The sequence below is a fragment of the Excalfactoria chinensis genome, chromosome 23 (assembly GCF_039878825.1).
Source record: "Excalfactoria chinensis isolate bCotChi1 chromosome 23, bCotChi1.hap2, whole genome shotgun sequence".
Classification (NCBI taxonomy): domain Eukaryota; kingdom Metazoa; phylum Chordata; class Aves; order Galliformes; family Phasianidae; genus Excalfactoria; species Excalfactoria chinensis.
In genome coordinates, this window is record NC_092847.1 from 1,623,933 (window position 1) to 1,637,330 (window position 13,398).

The following is a 13,398-nucleotide window of genomic DNA, read 5'->3' on the forward strand; positions in this document are numbered from 1 at the left end:
GGGACCCCAGACATCCCCTCCCCCTGCCTGCCGGCTTGGCCAAGCTTAGGCTGTAAAAAGAAAGAGCTGGTACCAAGGATAACATGCTTTGCATTCCTTCGCTGTCTCCAGGGGAATTTCGACTGATCTACATGAAAAATACTCGCTACCCTTGAGGTCAAAGTGTCTGGAGGAAAAATTTCCGAGCGGAAAGGCTTGGGGAAGCACAGAGAAGAGCCACAGCCAGCGGCTGCGGGGAGCTGAAGTCTCACCTGCTGGCAGCAATGTGGGCCAGTGACAGTGGCATCGTATCTGGTGACAGTGCCACCACTATAGGCACCACCAGGAGCCTATGACCCCATCCTGCTGCCCTTGTCCCCTTCCTGCCTCCTTCCCCTGCCTGGTGCTGGTGACATCTCTGCCTCCCCCTGCCTGCAGCCTCCCTTGGCTCTCTCTTGGGGGGCAGTTGGGGGCTCATTGCTGAGCCCAACATCCCCTTCCCACCACCCACCATTTCTGTTTCAAGCACCTCCAGAGCCTTGTGGTGCCTGTTCCATCCTATGGGGATGTGTTACAGGGGAAATGGGGCAGGGGAGGCAGCCAGAAACACTCAGTAAAGCCCCATTTCCTCTGAGTCACCATCAGTAGTTAAAGCTGCAGCTTGTAAACCCAAAACCTCCCTGTGAGCTCAGTTGGGAGCAGCAGTTGGGGCCATCCCAGTGTGTTGTGTGGTCGATGGGAACTGGCTTCCAGGCTGCTGCAATGCATCCTCTGTTGATTCTGCTCCTCCAAGGGCTGAGCACAACCCCAATGGGCTGCAGGTTTCTCACACCCAGTGCTACTGCCCACATCTGGACGCTGGGGCTCAGCCTCCCCTAAATTCACATCAGCATCCATTGGCCACAGCGTGGGGTATGTCACAGTGCTAATGGATCTCAGAGCTCATATAACCCAGCAGCCCAGCACAGGGGTGGTGAGCAGAAGGAAAGCAATGGGTTTGCCCCCCATTGAGCCCTATGGGGACGGTGTGGATGGAGCACAGCCCCACTGCACGCAGCTCCTCTTCTGCTCATGGCCAATCTAATAATTTAATTGCACGTTTGAAAATAGATACGTGTCTGGGGTCGGGAGAAAGAGAAGGCTGAGGGATGAAAATGAAGAGGAATTTAATTAAGGGCAGCGCTGGGAATGTCTCTACCACAATAAAGATAAGGAGGATCAATTGCTTCTTCCTAGGATCAAAGAGAAGGGCTGGAGGGGGGGGAAGCGGTGCTGTCAGAGGGTACAAAGTACAGCAGAGGGAGGGGGAGGTGGGAGGGAAAAGCACACGGGGTTGGAGGGGGGGGAAGCAAGAGACAGCTTAGATAAGATTAGGAAATAATTGATGGTGCAGATCCCCAGGGGGCTGCTGGGACCTGCAGGTCGGACGGAGGTAGGAGGAGGTCTACATGTTGTATCTGATTGCCTCTGAATGCAAAGGAGCACCCAGATGTGTTTTTGCAAGGGCTGAGCCTATGGGTCCCAAAGTGGGGGTACCAACACCCATTGAACCCATGCAGCTCTGCAACCCCCGCCCCACTGCATTGCATTGCGGGCAGCCAAGTAACTGTGCAGCTCTAATTCCTCCAGGTGCAAAAAAAGGGAACGCTCACCACGGCGCTGCCAGGAGGCCCCATTCCTGCTCATGGTATTTTGCATGGGGTTGGGACATCCTTGCCACGTTTGATTTGCATCCCCAGCTGGGAACCTCCTGCAGCGCTGCTCTGCGTGTGAGCCCCAACGCCCAGCACAGCCACCAGAAAAACGGGCTCCTGCCTCGTGCCTCACCCCTGTGCAAGGAACCCAACCTGTGCCCCAAGCAGGTGGCTCAGCCGGCTTGGGAGGGCAGGCAAGGCTGCAGCTGGCAGGGAGACAGCATGGGCTGTGACGGCCATGCAGCTCTGCCTGCTTTGCACAAGGCTTTGAGGGGTTTTGCTGCTGCCCATGAGCAATGCCAACATCTCTGCTCCCATCTCCCTCCCCTCAGTGCTCCCTCCTGCTGCCTTCAGCCTCACTGATGCGTTAAGGAAGTGTTGCAGAGCCACACAAACCAGATATCACCAGGGTGGTGTTGGTCTGCCTGGGGGTAGGAAAGCACTACAGATGGATCCGGACTGGTTGACCGGATGGGTTGAGGCCAATGGGGTGAAGTTCACCAAACCTTAATGATTCTATGGCTGTATGGTTCTATTCCTTGCTCTCCTGAGGAGTGGGAGCAGCATTTCCGGATGCCTCTCTTTCCCTTTCTTCTTTTCTTTCCCTTTCTTCTTTTCTTTCCCTTTCTTCTTCTCTTTTTTGGCCACTCCAGGCTGAGAATGGGAAGGCTTTCATGTGGGGATTTCACCTCTTCTGATCTTCAAAGAAATCCAGCAATCAAACAGGTGATATTAAAGAAAAAGAACGAATGATAAAACAGCGCCGCTTGGAAAACCTGGCATGCAAAACGTCACAGCTTTGTTGTGTTAATTGCGCTGGAGCTTTGAGTTGATGCAGAATGTCTCGGAAATAGAGCTGGCCCCCAGCCTGTGGTACGTCAGGCAGACACGGGGTATCTGGAGCAGAAAACATAGGGGGAAAACAAAATGACAGGAGGTTTTTTGCTGCGGCTCTGTCACTGCTGGTGAGGACAGCAAAGGGGTGATTGGGAAAGCAATGGGTGAGATCCCCGCAGCCCCAATGCTGCGCTGCTGCCCCTGAAAGACACGTGTCCCCCTCCCACACCGCGTCCCCTCCAGCCCCAAATATGGGCTCAGAGCATCCAGGCTCTCAGCACAAGCCCAGGCACGATGGGGTGGGGGGGGTTGAGTCATTGCACTGTGTGGGGAGCGGTGCTGGGCTGGGCTCCCTCCTGCTGCCAGCTCCCCAGCGCAGAACACCCTTCCCCTCCCCTCTTTTAGGATGCACAGCCTTATGGATTCTCAGAGAGGCTGCGCTTCCTGAATCAGACCCAGATGTGGGTGACCCCCTCCCCTCTTCCATGCAGCAGCCCAGCATTGACCCAAAGGTTCCTACACCCCACACCCAACAAGCACCCTATGGGGCTTTGGGTGAGCCCTAGAGCTGGGAGTGCAACCTGAGGCTGGGAAGCAGCACCTGCCTCTACTGCTGCCCTGATTGGTGCTGGCCAAGCTGGGGGTATTGCCCTACATGGCCAAAAAGCAGCTGTAGGTATCACTGCATGGGGTCAAAGCACGCAGGGAATGCGCAGCAGGGGGCAGAGCACTCCGTGCCCCACAGCGTCGGCCCTCTCCTGCAACGGGGACCTGAAATGTCTCCGATTTACTCGAGTGGAAACGGGAAATTGTTCCCGTGCTTTAGAGAGCAATAAAAGCAATTTCAATGCCGCAGCAGGAGGAGAAGATGAAGCTGAGGGGGAATGGGATGGAGAGGGGGGTGGGCAACAGAGTGGTGCTGTGCATCTCCAGTGGGATTTTGCTCTATGGGAGATACCTGAAGAGCAAGAACTCCTGCTGCCATCACATGCATACAGCTCACAGACCTGGACAAACACTGCAGCAGCGTTGGGAGTGGAAATGTTGGGAGCTGTGTTCTCCTAGGTGGAGAATCCCTGCAGGATGCAAGCTTTGAGGTCCTCACGGTTGGGGAATGGGGTGGGCATACCAGATAGCCTGCATACACCCCACAGGACACACACATCCACATCCAACCCACATTCACCCATCCTGGAGCAAACCCCATAGCCATGCACAGCCCCAGCATCACTGCCAGAGCCATAGGAGCCCACTGGGGGCAGCAAACCCCGGCCTGGAGCATCCCCCAGAAAACAGGTGGAAAAACAAAGCAGGAAAGCAACCAACACGTTCCTTTTGCTTTTAATTTAATGGGTTTTTTTTTCCCTCTGGACCACACTGTAGGAAGGAACAGAGCCATTGCCCACACAGCAGTGCAACGGGGCTGCAGCACAGCCACAAACACCCATGGTAGGGGGGGGAGGGTTGATACTGAGCTGGGCAAATCCAGTGCTGATGAAGTTTTACATTAACTCGGACGCGAGGCAATAAATAAAGAAGCAGTGCCTTACAAAAGGCTCTTTTTTTACTTTCCTTTCACCATGAAAAACAGGCATCAGAGCCCATTTCCAGACTGCGGTGTGTGGGGCAGCTCTGGGTTTCCTGCAGCCTCAGCTCATTGCCATCACAGTGCACGTGCTCTTCCAGTTGGTGCTTTATTCCAGTTGATGCTTCATTCCAGTTGGGTTTCTCAGAGCAGCGGAAGGATGGGGCTGCACCCCATTGCCAGCAAACCCCAACCTGCAGCCAGGACAGCCTCCCATCCACGCCTTGCTACATCTCCAGTTGTTTGAGGTATATTACCTGCCCCATCCGTTATCGTGTGCAGCCAAAAATCAAACAGTGCAAAGAAATCCCACCCCCACCGCCCCATTCCATCCATCCCATGAGATGAGCCCGACTGCATGGAGGGCAGCAGGGAGGGACAGTGTGGTGCCATGGAGAGCACTTCTTCCCCTTAGCAAGAGCTGGGGGGGGGCTGCATTGGGGCAGCACAGGGCTTTGGTCCTTTTATCACCCCCTCCTCTCTGAGATGTGCCCTCAGGGCATCCCCCTCCCCACCCTACAACCCAATCCCTGTGTGCATCCAACCTCCTATTGGAGGCTGCAAAATAAATAGGGGTGTGTGGGGGGGGGACACACACAGGGCAACCCCCTCTCCAGACACAAAGAAGCCCTGGGGAACTTGTGACCCCCACTCCCCACAGCGGGGGCCATCCCAGGCTCAGGGACCCCATCCCTACAGCCATAGGGTACATTCAGCTCAGCTTCATGCTGATGGCTACGGCACGTCGGTACACCTCGGTGACGTTGTCACAGCTCTCCAAGGAGAAGCGGCTCTCCCCCAACGTGCTGGGGCAATGTGTCACAGTCCAGCAGCGCAGCCTGCGCCCTTCATCCACCTCCTCCTCCTCCTCCAAGCGCAAGAGGCTGTCAGCAGAGATGCAGCCCCTCATGGCCCCTCTGCTGCCTGGGGGGATACGTGGGGGGAGGTCGAGCTGCTCAAAGGATTCAGTGGAGAGGATGCTGTCCTCGCTCACAGCGCTGGGTGGGCGAGGGCGGGGGGCAAGGGGGGCTTTGGGCAGGGGCACCTCATCAAAGCAACCAAAGCTCTGCCCGGGGGGGCTGTGGGGCTCGGCATTGCTGGCGTATTTGCTGCTGTGTTTGAGGATGCCCTTCCGGCTGCTGGGGAGGACAGGAGGGCCCTGCTCAGCGGTGGGACTGTCAGCAAACATGTTGCCCTCAAGGTCCAAGCTCCCTGCATCCAGGACGTCCCCAGATTCACTGCATTCCAGGGATGAGTAATACCCTGATTCCCTCTTCGGGGGCTTTTTTAGGATTCCCTTCTTGGGCACAGCCACAGGGACACCACTGTTGCCCTCACTGCCCCCCAGCACTGCAGAAGGTAGCACTGGGCTCAGCCCCACAGCAGTCACGTCCCCATCTTCACTCTTCACCTCTCCCCCAGGAGCTGTTGGCGGAGGGATGGGCACCTTCTGCTCGCAGGAATTCCTCTTCTTCAAGATGCCCTTGGGCCGCTTGAGGATGGACTTGGAGGGGTTCTCAGGAGCTGCAGCCCCCTCCTGCAGTGCATGAGAGACATCGTTCTCCTTCTTGGACTTCTTAAGGGAGCGCTGCCGCTCCAGGGCCACGCCAAGGATGTGCTGCTTGAAGAAGCACCTCACTTTGGAGCCATTCTCAAAGAGGGGTCGGGATGAGCACCGTAGCCACTCAGCCACTGTGGCCAATGGGGATTCATTGCTCTCCCGCAGCAGCTCTTGCTCACCGACGGGCACACGGTAGCCCCAGTTGACCCACCAGTGTGTGGCAATGTCCTCAATGGTGGCACGGCGCTCTGGGTTCACCATCAGCATCCACCGGATCAGCCCACAGGCATCTGGAGGAGACAGGAAGGTCAGGTACCAGGAGAGCATAGGTTGGAGGATGGAATACATGGGGCAGTGGGGTCTGCCTACCTGACAGCTTCGTGGGCTCCCGGTAGTCCCCGCTGGTGATCTGCTTGACCAGGGTCTTGTAGTCATGGCCATCAAAAGGCATCGTGCCATGGACCAGGATGTAGAGGAGGACACCGAGGGACCAGCTGTCCACCTGCAGGAAGGATGGGGACCTTGGGGTGAGAGCAGCAGGACCAGGCTCCCACCCCAGGACATGACATGGGGCAAGACCACCCCCAGCTGCCTCCACCCAAACACAACACCCAGTTAACACATTGCTCTGCCTCAAGGGACTGCTACCCCAAAGAGGTCTCTGCCATCCCAGCTCCCATACAGATAGAACACCCAGAGCTGCCCCAAGTCCAAGCTGAGAGGCAATAAGACCCAACTCACAGGGTACCACGTACCTCTGGGCCTTTGTAGGGCCGTCCATTGATGATTTCAGGCGATGCATAGAGGGGACTACCGCAGTACGTCTGCAGGAATTTGTCCTGCTGGTAAACATTGGACAGGCCAAAGTCTGCAATCTGGAGAGAATCAAAGAACCATCATAGAACCTCTTAGGTTGGAAGGGTTCTTGAAGGTCATCGAGCTGCAAACCTCCTCCTGTGGACAAGATTCCCAGCTACTACAATAGGCAGCCCAGGGCCCCATCCAACCTGGCTTTGAGCACCTCCAAGTTCAAAGCTCTTTGCAAGCAGCAAAGCTGCTGTCTGCGTGTGGAGCAGCACCACCACCTGAAGCTATGGAGCTGTGGATCTGTGTGACCCAGGAGAGAGGCATTGCCATGGGGTGAAGCAGCACCTGGCTGCCCCGTGCTTATGGGAATTGAGACTTTCACTAGGAAACCACTTCATCCCCAGTGTGTCTTGTTTTGAAGTCTGCTTCAGACTTTGCCCTCTTATCAGCAGAGAGATAAACATTGATGGCTTTAACTCTGCTGCTCTGCTTCTGCAGCCTCTCCCTTTCAGTTGCAGATCACAGGGGCAGCCTCCTGGTCCCCATCTCTCAGCCTTGCTCTCTCATTCCAGGGCATAAGAACCACATGTCCTCAGGGAAATAGGGCATCACAGCCCCCTCCATGTGCCAGCATCCCTGAGCTCTTTGTTGAGTGAACCCCAACGTATGGCCATGGGCCAACAGCCCCTCACCTTGATGTTCCCATTGGCATCAAGAAGGATGTTCTCCAGCTTCAGGTCCCTGTGAACGATCCCATTCTGCAAGAGGGGAGGAGAGGTGGGTTGAGCTTACAGGATGTTTGAGGAAGGGAAAGGCAGCACAAGGGAGGTCACTGCCGTTCACAGTGCCATTACAGTGGCGACAGCATGGGCGTTTACAGCAGTGACAGCAAAGAGATAGCAGCAAATAAATCCGGGTGCTTGCACGAGGATGGGCTGTAAACCACGTCCTGAGTTGGGTGCTGCTGTCAGCACTCCATGCCACGTTGGGCTCCTGCATCCACCCCAGCCCTGTGCCCACAGAAGCAGCCAGGACCCATCCCCAGCGTGAGCACAGCTCCGTGCTTTGCTGGATTTGCTCAGCCTATGTCCCGGTTTGCATTGGGTTCAGGAGGTGCCTGAGACCCCCCCAGTCCTACCACAGTACACAGCACAAGGCATGACCCCAACACGGCCTTATGAGGAGGGAGACCCCCAGTGCCCACCCAGCAGACAGAGCCCATCCCACAGCTAAATGAACGAGGTGCTGACCCAGGGCTCCACCACCACCTCTCACAGACAGCCCTAGGCGTCTCCCCCGCCACGGGTGGGACAAGGCAGGGTTAGTCAGTCTGACACCACAGCAGCCAGGCAGCACTTTCCTAAAAGCTGTTGGGCCACTTCCCCCGCAGAGGCCCGAAGGCACCGCACCCTACAGATAAGGAGCGGGATTAACCCCGATTCCCAAGAAAACCCAACAGCCCTGAGCATCCCACAGCTCCCAGCCCAGGCTGAGCATCACCCACCAGATGTGGGTGCTGAGCCCACAGAGCCCTATTCACCTTATGGCAGTAGTAGATGGCCGACACAACCTGGCGGAAGAAGTGGCGAGCCTCCTGCTCCGACAGCCGCTGCCTCTCAGTGATGTAGTCGTACAGATCTCCTTTGCTGGCGTACTCCATCACAATGACAATCTTGCTGCTGTTCTCAAACACTGGGCGAGAATGGAGATGGGAAGCCAAGGGGTGTTAGGAAGGATGCTCAGAGCTGAGGACTTCTGCATGCGCCCTTCAATGAGAGGAGGTTCTGGCTGAACCCAACGCATGGCACTCCTGCCTGCGTGCTTTGCAGAATGGGAGGTGCTGGCTTTGTGACCTGCAGGTCAGATGGGGACAACTGGATTTTTGGGGGGGGGCAGAGATATGCTCTAATCCTCCAGGAGGAGGCTGAGATACGGACCTGCCATGCTTCACACATCTCAGCTCCAAGGGAAGGGGTTGGAGTTGCGGGCACGGCCAGGCTTTGTGCATTCCTATTGCTCCCACTGTGCTCCACAGCTGGAGTGCTTTCCTCCTATTTGCAGAAAGCTGCCTCAGTATTTTTTTGAATTCCAGCAAGCAGCATGACTCAGTCCTTGCAAACACCTTCTATAAACCACCAGCCAACGGTGCTTTTGTTTAGAGGACAAAAGGACTTTGGATACCTCACGTACACCCGCAGAGGTGGCAACAACAACACACACGCACCTGGCAAAGAGCAACAAACCCCAGGCACTAGGAAGGGCACAGCCACACTGGTTTGTCACCAAGGGAGTGAGGAGCAAATCTCCAACTGGAGCAGCCCAAATCTGATCCTGAGCACTTGCCCTTCGGCTTCTATTCGCATTGCCCTGACAGCCTGGGAGCAGAGCCCAGTCCTGGCCATACAGCTGAAACCAGCAGCAGGAGTTCTTGTTGAAGCTGTGGTTTGGTTTTTCCTATGCCCCAGGGCAGGAAAAGGATGGCAGGAGTAAGTCCTACTCCTGCCTCAGGCTGCAGGGAGTCCCACTGCTTTGGGGCTTGCTGGTTCCCCCACCATGGATTCCCCACAGTGAGCTCCTATGGGGTAAACCAGGGAAGTGGCCGAAAGAGGCAGTGAGGAGGGAGCTCACCTTCATGGACAGAGATGATGTGAGGGTGGTTGAGGGACGACATGATCTCTATCTCCCTCCGGATATGGATAAGGTCCTGTTCATCTTTGATTCTGTCCTTCCGGATAGACTTGATGGCCACCTGTGAAGGAGGACACACAGTGGTCAGCCAGGAGCACATCACCCCACAGCAAGACAAGGAGCACCTGCCCTTGGAAAGGGGCTCAGCATCACACCCTGTGCCTGCAGCTCTTACAGGAGCCAAGTTCCAGCTAAGCTGGGCAGCAGCCAGAGGAATGCAACCTGCACATGGCTGCAGAGATAACGTCTTCTCGGGGTCATGGAAATGAAAAAAAACAGGTTTTGTTCTCCTTGCAAGCACTTATTTCAAGGAGCTGATTAAGGAGAGGGAAGGTTTGGTGTGAGGGAGCAGAGGCGCAGCACTGGGCTGATGATGTGAGCTGCACTCCAGCTTCCATTGGCTTTTCAAGTTCTCTTCTAGGAGGAAATTGAAAGGGGAGGAGAAAGAAGAGTGAGTGCTGGAGAATAGATGCCTTCTAATCCTTTCTCAAAGGGACTGAGGAGAAACAATGCACTCCTAGGGCTGAATTTACAACTGAATCCAGCAGAACCTCCTTTTTTTTGTACCAGACAAGAATGCGGAACAGAGTTAATCCCACCAAGGGACCCTCACTCTGGGTCTCATGGCAACAAGGAGGGGGCTGTATGGAACCAATAGGCCCAGCTGCACAGGGCCCCTTCTCCAGGTGGTGTTTAGGGCCTCAGACATCGGTCCCTCTGGCTTAGGGGAGTCAGAAACCCCATTGCCAGAGCCAGGCTGACACATATTTTCCACAACAGCCAAGCTGAGCAGAGCCCATCACAGCCCCAGAAGCCACCAGATGCTATAGCAGGGAGATCTCACTGCCACAGTGCTGTCTTCATGGTGTAAGACTGACTGTAAGCACTGCAACAGCAGAGCAAAGCAGACTCCGGCCATGGGAGTTCAATAACCCAAGCACAGGGCGTTGTGCAAAGCAATACTGAAAGCAATACTGAAGGCACTTCATAGCTTCTCGAAACCCAGGTATTCGTTGCCAGAACCTTTGCTCTGGGTTAGCAGGTTAACGTTTAACAATTCTTTGCTCCAGCTCCTGATTACGTGACCCCCATGCAGTGCAGGCAATGCCTTTATGCAGCAAATCCCCTGCACCTGCTTCCTACATCCCTGCTGCCCCACTCCTCTCACCTGCTAAGCCTCAGCACGGCACTTTGGGGTGCACACAGTGTGCTGCAGACTGAGACGCTCACGCTGAGCCTGGTCTTAAAGCAAGACCTGCTGCCAAGACCAGACAAAGCAGCCGCAGGGTGGGATGCCTCGGGAGATGCCCCGGGCTGTGTGTGCCTTGAGCAGGAAACACCCACACTTAGTGACCTCCACCAGCAGGTTTAGTGCTTGCAGAGCCCCAGGGTTCTCCTAACGGACAGCACGCAGCAAGGAGAAGCCACTGCTTGGGTCACACCAGAGCCCAAACCCACCATTAGAAGCAGTGACTGATCAGCCCTCAGGCTTCTCGCCCTTCCCCAGCAGTACTGAACGGCTGCTTTGTGCCAGAATATCCCCTCCCTAACTTCAAGGCTCACCCTTTAGAGAGGGGAAGGCATCCCCAGCAGTGGGGATAGCAGCTCCAGGGTCACAGGAACACAACCAACACCCCCTGCTCCATCAGTGCTATGTAAAAGAAAACCTCCTGCAGGAAACAAACCCCACTGCCAGAACCCTGAGAACCCCAGAGTGCTTTCCAAGTCAAAAAGGCTTTTAATTAACCAGTTTTTTTGGGGGCAGAACAGGTATTTTCAGCAGCTGCTGAAAGATGCATTAAGCTACAACCCCAGGCAGCACTTTAGAAGTTGTTCCAGATTGCAAGTGCAGCGTTTCATGCTCCATGAAATATGGATTACAATGCACACCGGAAGGGACCGGGGGTTCGCCCCTCAGTGGAGATCAAAGGAGGCTGTACTGCTTTGGAACACTGCAGGTGCTGCCTTCCCCCAGCACTGCACAAGCCCACGGATCCATTCCTGACCCTATAAGGGCCCCTTCCAGCTCCTGGTTGCCCTGGGTGGGTGAAGCAGTGAGATGGGAGGGAAAGGGCCAAATGCTGCCCTGGCAGTAGGTGCAGGATGCACTGCATGAGCCTTCATAATGAAATGCACGAGAGGGTAGGGCAAATAAATAAACACCTAAATGGGTAAGAAAAGAAAGCCAGCCAAGCAGCTAAGAAAGATGGTTCAATATTCAGTGAGTTGTCTGCACAGTTTGATCAGCCAGAGGCCAAAGCTGTGCACGGAGCAGCTCCAGTGCTGCTGTAATGTGGGATCTGCACAGCCCAGGAGGGGTAACCCAAGAACCTGCTCACATTTGGGCCTTTGGGAAGTGAAAGCCACTTAGAGAAGGAACAAATATCCCAGCTCGGGATAAGCCTAAAGATTAAACAGGTCCGGAAATGCTGAGTGGTGCAAGAAAGTATTTGTGGGAAGAGGAGAGATTTGTGGTTAAGCCTCCTGTTCCCACAGGGCCGGCTCGCTGCAGTACTAGTTAGTCCAGCCTTTGACTATCTTTGGCACTTATGGAAGAGCCATTGGTGTGTGGATTTGATTTGCATTATAATGGACTTATGCTACCAGACAAACAAGTCTCTGTCCTAAGGGGCTTCCACAGGTAGGAACCTTTTCCGGTGGCTCAAAGATCCCCTGCACAGGCTTTGTTTGGTGCAGAAAGGGAAAGCCAGGGCTCCTCACCTACCCCAGGGATGGGATCCCTCTAGGCTGGTGGGTGGGAGCTGCATTGCAAGGCCTTGGTTATGCAGCAGCATCAGATAGGGGAGTGGAAACGGCAGGTCTGACTTAATGAAGAGCTGCTGGAGAGGAAAACCTCTCCAGTTTACAGTTTGACATGCTCAAGGGGCACGCTAGCAAGCCAATTTTACACCCTTCTGGTGCTCAAAGCCTCGTTGCTTGTGTACCACAGGGTGCCTGAGGCTGAGCTGCCCGAATCACACCAGGTCTATGCTTGAGGCTGCGCTCTGCATTGCACAGCGCCCACTTACTTCCAAATGGGCCGAGACAGCAATTCAGCAAGTCACGACTTCAAGCAGACACTCGGGGCTCTGAGAGGCTCAGCTTTGCTTGCACGCCACCGAGAGAGTCAACATGTAAAACCAACTCAACACCAGGGCGAGAGGAAGGGAACGATCCTTGAGACAGGAGTGCGATGTTTGCTCTTCCACACCGGATATCTGCAAACCCCTCTCAACCCAGGAAGCTTGACTGGGTCAAGTGGGCGCTGGGCACAGCAGCCCCCCGGCTCCTACCTTTCTTGGGCCGCATTCCCCCGGCACCGGAGGCTCCGTATCACCGCCGCGGTCCCGGTTATACCGGCTGGGCAGATCCGGAGTCGGTACCGCCGCACGGGAATAGCAAGGATGCACCGAAATAACAACGGAGAAGCGCAGGACCAGCTCTTACCAGCTTGCCGGAACGCTCCCGTGCTTTCTTCACCTTCCCATACGTTCCCTTCCCCAGCGTTTCCAGGAACTCGTAGCGATGCTTGAGGTTGTGTTTGTGGTGGTGCCGTTTCACCGCCTGCTTCTTCATCAGCGGCCGTGGCGATTTGATGAACCCCTCGGCCAGCGAGGTGCTCCCGAGCCCCACCGCCCGCTCCATGCCGCGCTCCTTCCCGGCTCCGCCGCCAGCCCCGCTCCTAAATGCGACGGCCCCGACGGCCGCGCCTCCCCGCGCCCATTGGCCGCCCTACAGCCCGCCCCGCCCGGCTGCCGGTGCGGGGATGGGGGGGCCATGGGGCTGGGCAGGTGCAGGGGGACACCCGGCACCGCTGGCATAAAGGGGGAGGGGGGGGGGGGAGGCGTGGAGATGGGTGTTGCCATGGTGATAATTGGGGGATGCGCAGGTCGGAGGTGTAAAGGAGACAGTTGGGTGGGATAAGAAGGAAGAAAAGTGGGGTCCCGCGTGGCAGGGATGTGTTGAAGGTGTGCAGAAGGAGATGGAGGGTGATGGTTGTACCCAAACTGAGAGATGGGGGGTCGGGGTGGGGGGAGGGTGCGGGTGCAACAAGGAGGAGAGCTGCAGGTTAACTGGGGAGGGATGCACGGATGGCCACAGCCACACATACAGAACCACGACAGATGTGGCTCACTGTCAGAATAAAAACCAACCTACAACAGCGTATTGAGGGCGAAATCAGAGAGAGGAGAGCCCCGAGGAGGCACAGCCACAGAGCGGTGCTCAGTCCTGCATGTGGTGAGCAG

The 13,398-nt window shown here is 55.9% G+C and overlaps 1 protein-coding gene across 1 annotated transcript; it reads right to left on the reverse strand.

The window, feature by feature from the left end:
• Window positions 1-3,835: 3,835 nt before the first annotated feature.
• Window positions 3,836-12,874, reverse strand: NUAK2 (NUAK family kinase 2). The gene is made up of 7 exons (XM_072355937.1): window positions 12,599-12,874; window positions 9,092-9,212; window positions 8,004-8,155; window positions 7,156-7,221; window positions 6,412-6,531; window positions 6,026-6,158; window positions 3,836-5,946 (listed from the first exon to the last, which is right to left on the reverse strand). The coding sequence occupies exons 1-7, from the start codon at window positions 12,794-12,796 to the stop codon at window positions 4,808-4,810; spliced, it is 1,929 nt and encodes a 642-aa protein (XP_072212038.1). The 5' UTR covers window positions 12,797-12,874; the 3' UTR covers window positions 3,836-4,807.
• Between the last annotated feature and the right edge of the window lie 524 nt (window positions 12,875-13,398).

Bases quoted from the DNA above. Each gene is read 5' to 3' on its own strand.
- NUAK2 (XM_072355937.1), bottom strand. From the start codon at position 12,796: ATGGAGCGGGCGGTGGGGCTCGGGAGCACCTCGCTGGCCGAGGGGTTC. The intron at 7,222-8,003 runs GTGAATAGGGCT...CCCCTCTTGCAG, and splicing joins CCATCTACTACTGCCATAAG to AATGGGATCGTTCACAGGGA. The intron at 6,532-7,155 runs GTGAGGGGCTGT...GATTCTCTCCAG, and splicing joins ATGCCAATGGGAACATCAAG to ATTGCAGACTTTGGCCTGTC.